The sequence below is a fragment of the Oncorhynchus mykiss genome, chromosome 25, assembly GCF_057628025.1.
Source record: "Oncorhynchus mykiss isolate SJ-2025 chromosome 25, ASM5762802v1, whole genome shotgun sequence".
Lineage (NCBI taxonomy): Eukaryota > Metazoa > Chordata > Actinopteri > Salmoniformes > Salmonidae > Oncorhynchus > Oncorhynchus mykiss.
In genome coordinates this window covers 63,906,817-63,916,494 of record NC_143046.1, presented here as the reverse complement: position 1 = coordinate 63,916,494, position 9,678 = coordinate 63,906,817, and the positions used below count along the sequence as shown (strand labels likewise).

Genomic DNA, 9,678 nt, shown 5'->3' with positions numbered 1-9,678 from the left:
GTAACAAAACTAAAAAGACAATATAATAGCCTAATATTTAGGACCTGTAAATACTGTCACCATTCATCATTACAGTGAGGATATTGAAAGGAGCTAAATATATATTTGGAGTAGGCTATAGATAAAAATAATTAGTGTTTGACCATGGAAAGTCGAAAGTTCATATTTCACAATTTTAAAAAACCAGGAGACACGTCACAAAAACAGAATAACTCGGTCAACGTCTTAGAACTTTGACAGACAGGGTTTATATTTTAGTTATGAGAGCCAATGTATTTGTTGCCTAAAGAAGCTCTTCACATACGAAACCACTACGATTGCTACACATGCATGTCTTGGCTGAAGCAACAGTGGGTAATGATGCACCGTTTCAAAGCCACATAATTAAAATAAACCACTTTAGTCGAACTGATAAAAAAAAACATGAACATGGCATTATGTTCAGAGTCAGACGGAGAGCCTTGCTACTCTGATTGCAACATGACCAGAGTTCACTTCCCAGATAACATCTCCATGAAATGTAAACAAACCTATATCTGTAAACAAATAGTCGTGCTACAATTTATGATTGTCTAACAAAAATCGTTAAATATGACATCAGAAATTATTTTAATGTATAGCATGTTCACATTAAGTCCAGTTTGTCATGTAAATAGGTTTCATTGCGTGTCAAATTTAATAGCTTTTACACTTTATTTTGCTCTTATATTGGACACGCGAGCACACTGTGCATACACCAGCGTTGTTGACAGCTGTTGAGAGTGAGAGTTGTGATTTGTCGATTGCGATGGGTGTTTCCGCATTCGCTGTCAGTGCGAGCGCAACTTGGAAAGGGGACTGTCGTGTCTCTGAAGTAACCGTCTAAAAATCATCCTTTCCCGGGGGACTACCCGTTAAACGGTTGAGATCCACGATGCCCTATGTACTCGTTAGTACTCAGATCCGTCTGGTTAGTATTCCTCTTCTCGTCATGTCATACAGTATGCATGCTTGTAGTTGACGCACGCAATATTAGACTCAAAATATTTTGTAAAGGCAGGCAATGGCTCTGCAACAATGTAGCCGATTTGACATTTTTCGCTTAGTATATTGCAACCTATGATCTGTTATGCAACATTGTAACATTTGCAAACGTGGAAGCAAAACAAATAAGTCTAACTACAGGACAATGTTGTGCCCCAAATTAAAAACACATGTTCGCTGTTCAGTCAAATATTTTGGCCAATTTGTGTGCATATTGGGTCAATTGATTTTGAGATTGTGGATGGCCTGCCATGCAATCCGCGATGCGGACATAATCTCAATCACAGAATCCAGACATTAAAACTGAATTCAACAATATTCAAAAATGTATTGAAATGTAATTAATCTGCACAAGTTTATTATAAGAAAGAGGTCAACAGAACGCATCAGTGATTCGTATTTCTTGCAACTTTTTGAAGAGACAATGGCATGAAAATGCCCTGTCTGTGGGCGCGTTCGAGTGGATCACTCTTATTATTTAGTCACGCCTTTCAACGTGTATTGCAGGTTTTCAAAATTGTCCGAATTGTGACTGATGGTCATCGACTGCATGAACACGTGATAAAAATCATGTGATCAAAGGTCATGTAGTTTTTGATGAAGTCACTGCACTTTCTTTATTTGACATCATTTATCGGATGCTCTTATCCAGAGTGACACAGTAGTGAGTGCATACATTTTCATACTTGTCGCCCTTGCGAGCCAGACCTGTATAGCCGTAACAGAAATGTTGATGCGCACAACCCTGGCGTTGCAAGCGCCATGCTCTACCAACTGAGCTACACGGGACTCCTTCTCACCAACTGCACCTTGCAGCCATCACCTGCATTGTGGGAGGCACTATATGTCAACACACTTTGCACATTCTAAAGCTACAGGGGGATACAAATGAAAGTGATAACCAACTAACCAATTAATTGTGTTCAGTTTGTGAGTGTGTGGTATAGAAAAGTCTAGTTCTTGCTTTTTGATTGCATGTTACTGTTGGCCTATAGGGAAGATAGGCCATGGAGATGTTAAAACATATTTTATTAAAGTTCTCTTTCATAAGATTAGCACAGATTTTCTCAGGGGACCCCACATGGGGCCCTGACACCAAGTTTGGGAGCCACATACTAACCTCTCTGTCTCCTCTGCCTTCTCCTGAATGCATTGCAGCCTGCCTCAGCACTGAACGCCACATCATTGTTAGAATATAATAGCACACTGTATCCCATTTAGCATACACTTTTATCCAAATGCCTACTCTCTGTAAAGCAAAGTTGAGAACTTAGTAGCGTATTTCTTGCTCCTGCTGAGGTAGACCCCGTTTAACGTTAGCTTCTTACTTTATCCTTCTAGCTGGCCAGAGTCTTTCAACTTTACAATTAAAGTCTCTGCCGACAGATAGCCACCTGACTGACTCATTCTCCGAGGATCGTTTTTTGTTTTGTTTGGGGGATGTCTGTAGGCACGGCAATCGGCAGGAGTCGCAGGACGGTTTTAAAATGGCCTTTTGTCCAGCACCTCGCAAACACTGCCAGTGATCCGCCTCCGAGTTGGGGTAGTTCGTTTCATGTCTCCGGCCCTCGGCCTGTACCGCGAGTCCGGAGGACGAGCTACCCACTGTTAATGATTCCAGTCGTTCGAAGAGGCTGGCACAATTAGAAGTCAGTCAGATCAAGAATATAAGCGTTCTGAGCTTGGGAGCAATATTTAAAATGTTGACCCGTAATTTATTTTCTTTATTGTGTACAAAATCTATTTGTATTCTTTTTTGGGGGACGAGGTTTCAAAAAATTACCCAGGTCCGAACCTCGGTGTCCTCATATGTAGTTACGGCCATGGTCATAAATATCTAATTAATTTACGAAATTGCATGAAAATGTATCGAGGCTATTGCAGATGAGCTGGGGTACAAAGGAATCCTCAGGCCAACAAGGACATCTCTCTTTAGTATGTCTGCCACACTGAATGCTGTAAAAAAAAAAAGAGACAGTGGCAATAATGTACAGTTGAAGTCAGAAGTTTACATACACCGTAGCCAAATACATTTAAACTCCGTTTTTCACAATTCCTGACATATAATCAAAGTAAAAATTCACTGTTTTATGTCAGTTAGGATCACCACTTTATTTTAAGAATGTGAAATGTCAGAATAATAGTAAAGACAATTATTTATTTCAGCTTTTATTTCTTTCATCACATTCCCAGTGGGTCAGAAGTTTACATACACTCAATTAGTATTTGGTAGCACTGCTTTTATATTGTTTAACTTGGGGCAAACGTTTCAGGTAACCTTCCACAAGCTTCCCACAATAAGTTGGGTGAGTGGCCCATTCCTCCTGACAGAGCTGGTGTAATAGAGTCAGGTTTGTAGGCCTCCTTGCTCACACACACTTTTTCAGTTCTGCCCACAATTTTCTATAGGATTGAGATCAGGGCTTTGTGATGGCCACTCCAATACCTTGACTTTGTTGTCCTTAAGCCATTTTGCCACAACTTTGGAAGTATGCTTGGGGTCATTGTCCATTTGGAAGACCCAGTTGCGACCAAGCTTTAACTTCCTGAATGATGTGTTGAGATGTTGCTTCAATATATCCACATAATTTTCCTGCCTCATGATTCTATTTATTTTGTGAAGTGCACCAGTCCTTCCTGCAGCAAAGTAAAGCACCCCGACAACATGATGCTGTCCCCATGTGCAGTTGCAAATCGTAGTCTGGCTTTATGGCTGTTTTGGAGCAGTGGTTTCTTCCTTGCTGAACAGCCTTTCAGGTTATGTCGATATAGGACTCGTTTTACTCTGGATATAGATACTTTTGTACCTGTTTCCTCCAGCATCGTCACAAGGTCCTTTGCTGTTGTTCTGGGATTGATTTGCACTTTTCACACCAAAGTACGTTCATCTCTAGGAGCCAGAACGCTTCTCCTTCCTGAGCGGTATGACGGCTGCATGGTCCCATGTGTATATACTTGCGCACTATTGTTTGTACAGATGAACGTGGTACCTCCAGGCGTTTGGAAATTGCTCCCAAGGATGAACCAGACTTTTGGAGGTCTACAATACAAAAAATACAAAAACAGACCCATTGGAATTGTGATATAATTCATTGTAAGTGAAAACAATTCTGTAAACAATTGTTGGAAAAATTACTTGTCATGCACAAAGTAGATGTCCTAACCGACTTGCCAAAACTATAGTTTGTTAACAAGAAATGTGGAATAGTTGAAAAATGAGTTTTAATGACTCCAACCTAAGTGTATGTAAACTTCCAACTTCAACTGTAGGTGTTGTTTTTCAGGAGACTGGGCCAACCATGGTAGGAGATGAATACTCTGACCCAGCCATAATGAACTACCTGGGAGCCAGGAAAACCACCATGCTGGGGAACAATTTGTGAGTGTTCAGCATGTCACAAGTGACATCAAATCAAATCTTATTGGTCACATACACTTATTTAGCAGATGTTATTGCGGGTGTAGCGAAATCCATCCCTACTGTGTCAGGAAGTGGTTCTTACTTTCATAGTCACAGAGCCATGGAACAATGGTGTAGCAGTGAAAGATAAGTTGTACCAGTGCAGAAAGGAGACTGCTGTTCTTTAGTTTGGGAACAGACCAGCAGAGCTGATGGAACGCAGAACAGGGAAGTGTTGTCGTTGCGGATCTGCCATGGGTTGCTTTTGTGAAATTAACCAAAAGGTGTTGAGGGACTAATCACAAAAGCAAAATCCTGGCTCATTGAGTCCTCCTGCGTGTGTTAGCACTCCAGACGACAGAGTTTACAATGGGTTTTACAGGTCGCGAAAAAACAACGCTTTGTGCCTCTTGCAGCTCGGAGTACCACGTGGACGACTCTCCGCGGTTGGTGTTGGACAAGCTGGAGAAGATTGGCTTCCGTGTGGTGACCATGACTGGCGTGGGACAGACGCTGGTGTGGTGCATGTACAAGGAGACAGACTACATAACCTGACCGGGGGTCGAGATTGTGATTGTAGTGTCCTCCGTCCAATGAGGGGCCACAGAGAAAACCTATACTATACATTTAACATTACAAATCAAGGCAGATAATTCTATACATTCATCCTGCTACTGTTCTCTCAGTGATGTAATGGTTCTTTCTACCTTCTAGTCATTTTTGAGCAAGGGGAGCAAAGTACAGAATTTGACATAAAGGACCTTACATGAGTGAATTTGTATAATGACGCTACTTGTCAAACATTTGTACTCCCGTTCAGACGCACTCCAATGTTTTGGAGCAGCTACCAAATAGATATGCGAGTAGTGGCTTGTTCATAATCTATCATACCAATTGGTAAACAGACTTCAGGGAAATAGATGACAATGTACATTCCAGAAAGAATTACAGCTCAAATGACCAAGATTAATTTTACCAGAGTAGAGAGTATAGTTCATGTCATTCCAACTATCTGTAACTGAACGTCAAGTGTGAGATTAATCAGTTTCAAAGTTTATTTTACTTTGTCTTTAGGCCAAACAAATATTTACCTTTTAATTTTACCAGTCGACAAACATTCCTTTATCCTGACTCCATCAAGGCACAACAATCTATTCCATTAGATTAGAGCTATTGATGTAGTTCTTGTAATTGGTGATATAAATTAATGAGAAGCACGTGAGGCAATTATAATAAAAAGGTGACTATTATTTGATGTCATTTGTATCCGATTTGTTCCAAGGCACGTCTCAACTCTCAAGGAGGTAGAGTATAGTAAAAGAACAGGTTGGAAGTCTGATCTCCCCATCTGCCATCTGTCAGTAGAATATGGTTAGCATTACATTTGTTGGATAAATCAGATACTGTTTTCTCAGGAAAGAGAGTAAGAACAGTGCCTTCTCGCCTCAGGCCCAGGAGAAATATGGTGTCTGCAGCATTTGGGTGGTTTCTGAGACTCAAAGTGGGCCGGTCACAGCTCAGTACACAGGGCGAGGTCAGAGTCAGGTTGTGTCCTGTGAGTGTGACGAGTGCTGCAGGAGGCCGGCGGAGAGAGACCGTGTGAGGCAGCCCTTTTGCTGCTGGGTGGTTTCATTAGAGGCTCATTTGCAGCTCCTGGGCTGCCAGCGCGTGTCTGAGGCTAACCCCAGATCACTGAGCCTTCACCAGGCCTGCCCCCTCTTCCGTGACTTCGCCACCATTTAGCTATCAAAAGGGTCCCTAATTTCTCCATGCGGGTGTAACTGTGACAGTTCCAGGTTCCGCTGGTGTCTGAGGAGCTGCCAGTTTCCACACGGACAGAAAATCCTAGGAAGAGGAGGAGAGAATGCTGTGAAGATGCCGCCGGGGGCTTCTCCTGTTGATTGGATGGACTTTGTTGGGACGCTGTGTCTTCCCGTTTAATTTGCATGCAGCACAGTCTGCTGGCACAGGGCACTGTCAGGATGTGTTTCTGGAAGGGGAATTGTAATTGTATTTCCTCTGCTGTAATTTGGACAATGAATGTTTGGGCTTTTTTTCTCTCTGGGATATGAAAAGGCGGGATATGAAAGGCAGACCGTCAAATGCATAAACAGAACCATCTGATGAGCGTATATTGCAGTAGGAGAGGAGGGGGAAAAAGAGCAGCGTAGGGACCAGATGGCTCACACCACACCGTGCCACACCACAGCTGGTTGTTGTGTAAGAGTTGCGGCAGGCCGGGAGTGCCGGGAAGATAGATCACTGGGATGGACCGCCTGGCTCCTAAATAACACGATGACAGGAGGAAACGCCACAACCCCACAAATTGAGACACCATTACACCATAGTTCCCCGAAGGACAAAAAAAATATATATATTTTGTATTTGGGATGTTCCACGGCGAGAGGAGACTGTTACAAAAGCCTGTTTCCCCATCAGAGTGACCACAGTCTGGCTCAGTGTGACAGGTCCTGACCAGAGCTCCCAGCAGTAGCCTGTCAAATCAGGAGACCTCTTCCTCCATGAGCAACTCCTTTAGTAGCCTCTATTGGGAAACTCATCTGAAATTGGAACCGCAACAAACCGGAAGAGAGCAACTGGTCATGACACTGTATGAGCATATGGTTCATGAATGCCATTGATGTATAGAAATTACATATTATTGATTTTAGGGACTGAAGTTGGTTTCACTGCCTTCGGTGGGCCAACCAGTCATCCAATGACCTCTTCAGTGTTCAGGTACTTTCGAGGGAACTTATGTATTTACTATAACACAACCTCTAAACATGTGACAAAGGAGACATAAGGGTGAATCAAACTTAAGAGTAAGCATTTTTTAAATCCTAAATACAACAGTACAGTTTACAGCCTTGAAGTTGTACAGCACTGCCTCTGTAAATTGGTGCAAAGCCTTAGATATAGAAAATCCCAGGAACAATCATCATAACCAGCGCTGCGATTAGGGCCTCCATACTATATTCCCTTTATCACGTGAGCTCACAAGCATTCCCTTAAAACCTGCCTACAGTACTACCACTCCAGACTAATTGCCGATTAAACATGGAATAGCCATGACTTTCCCATCTTCTGATCACATGGTCGTGGTTTGGACTGTTGGAAGACTCGACTAGTTTCTCTCACACACACACACCAAAAATTGCATTCAAGGGAAACAACTCAGTCTCTTGGCTGCAAAGATATGGTAATGAAAGAATGTTTCACAGTTAGAGCGAGGGTGACAGACGCAAATCACATGGTTTCAGAATTTAGATCTGGTGTAGATGGTTGTGTTGGATGGCCCAACGCTTTGGGTTCTTTTGAAATACGTTACGATAACAGTATAAATCTTGTTCCCCTGTTTGTCTTAGAAGAGGTTTGGATGAAAAAGTACATTGGTTGAGATTACATTACAGTAGTAGCTGGAAACATATAAACTATGCCATTTAGCAGATGCTTTTAATCGAACCCCCCCCCCAACAATGGCAGTGCAAGCACCACGCTCTACCAACGGAGCCGTCCCGGTAGTAATTCAATGAATGGCAAACAAGAAGAAACACATTCTGTAAAGGAGATGTTTATTCAACAGATAATTCATAATAAAACTACGAGATGTGCTTTATGAAACTAAAGCATCGGGTGTGTAGTAGAGTTGGGTTGTGGCTGGGCAGAGCTGGACTGGGGCCAGGATTCATTGAACGGCTTGTTAAAGCGCTGTGCCCTGCACTACCGACAACGTGTCTTTTAAAAGGCAATTTCCCAGACGTTCGTGGAGGTCGCAGATGTCGGCTCAAATGGAAATGACCTTTAAAATGTCAAGCACTGTGCGCTTATAGACAACACAACTTGGATTGAATCCCGGCCTGGGCCTGGTACTAAGCTGCATTCTCCTCGTCCTCTCTCTGCATCTCCTCTATAAGTCTCTGTCTCTCTGCTGCCTGTCTCATCTTCATCAGCACCACACTCTCGTAGTCCCGCTCGCTGCTCAGGGCGCCCTGCAGGGGAAGACAGACACAGGCAGGTAGATGAAGGACAGGTACAGGGATATAACAACCAGTGATCCTTACCGTGGTCTTTTAAAAAGGCTTTACTTCAGTTACCAGTGTAAAACATTCAGAAGGAAGAACAAACCATCTGCTAAGCCGTTGCATTAATAATGGGATAACACGGCTAAAGAGTGCAAATGCAAAAATACAATGTTACATAGGTGGAACAAATGATAACACTGTCTGTCACTGCTGCTGTCTGTGTATCTGTCTGACCAGAGAGAGGAGAGAACCGCTTCAGATGCACACAGAGTGCAAAACATTAAGAACGCCTTCCTAATATTAATGTCCCCTTTTGCCCTCAGAACAGCCTCAATTTGTCGGGGCATGGACTCTACAAGGTGTCGAAAGTGTTCAACAGGGATGCTGGCCCATGTTGACTCCAATGCCTCCTACATTTGTGTCAAGTTGGCTGGATGTCCTTTGGGTGGTGGACCATTCTTGATACACATGGGAAACTGTTGAGCGTGAGAAACCCAGCAGGGTTTCAGTTCTTGACACAAACTGGTGCACCTGGCACCTACTACCATACCCCTTTCAAAAGGCACTTAAATATTTTGTCTTGCCCATACGCCTTGTGAACAGCGCACAGATACACAATCCATGTCTCAATAATCTCAAGGCTTAAAAACCTTCTTTAACCTGTCTCCTCCCCTTCATCTACACTGATTGAAGTGGATTTAACAAGTGACATCAATAAGGGATCATAGTTTACACCTGGTCAGTCAATGTCATGGAAAGAGCAGGCGTTCCTAATCTTTTGTACACTCAGTTTACATCCGAGTCTCAGTTACAAATAGGATGACAGCGGGTTAGCATGCATTAGACGGGCCGGAGGAACTATGACAAAATAATTCCCTGCCTGAGGTCAGTAAGCCCAAAAATGAGGGCTGGGATGCTGCCTGCCTGCGTGGTCATCCTTGTGTGATTGCTTTGAAAGGCAGAGCTGTACAGGGATTCCCTTACTGAGGGAAATTAGAGAGGCCAGAGTGAGCCAGCCACCGGCTAATGGCTAATCAGCCGGGCTGGAACAGACGCAGGCTAGCCTCTGCTCAGCCTGTACTCCAGCCCTCTACAGTCACACACACAGAGAGAAAGAGAGACACACACAGGGTACTGGTATTCCTTGTATACAGTCTCATTGTTGTTTTATTGTGTTACTATTTACTTTTTTGTTGTTAATTTTGTCAATTTTTAAAGGGCTTGTAAGTA

At 43.0% G+C, this 9,678-nt stretch overlaps 2 protein-coding genes across 2 annotated transcripts in view; one reads left to right on the top strand and one right to left on the bottom strand.

The window, feature by feature from the left end:
* The first annotated feature begins 614 nt into the window (after positions 1 to 614).
* On the top strand, positions 615 to 5,673 carry LOC110505495 (GTP cyclohydrolase 1 feedback regulatory protein). Its single transcript, XM_021584749.3, has 3 exons — positions 615 to 949; positions 4,308 to 4,402; positions 4,840 to 5,673. Exons 1-3 carry the CDS (start codon positions 914 to 916, stop codon positions 4,976 to 4,978), a joined length of 270 nt encoding a protein of 89 aa, XP_021440424.1. The 5' UTR covers positions 615 to 913; the 3' UTR covers positions 4,979 to 5,673.
* Positions 5,674 to 7,981: 2,308 nt separating this feature from the next.
* The window catches only part of LOC110505492 (dnaJ homolog subfamily C member 17), a 45,651-nt gene continuing 43,954 nt past the window's right edge, over positions 7,982 to 9,678 (bottom strand). The window contains exon 11 of the mRNA XM_021584747.3: positions 7,982 to 8,415. Within this exon, the coding sequence (XP_021440422.1) occupies positions 8,296 to 8,415 (120 nt within the window). The 3' untranslated portion in view covers positions 7,982 to 8,295. The remainder of the gene's footprint in view (positions 8,416 to 9,678) is intronic.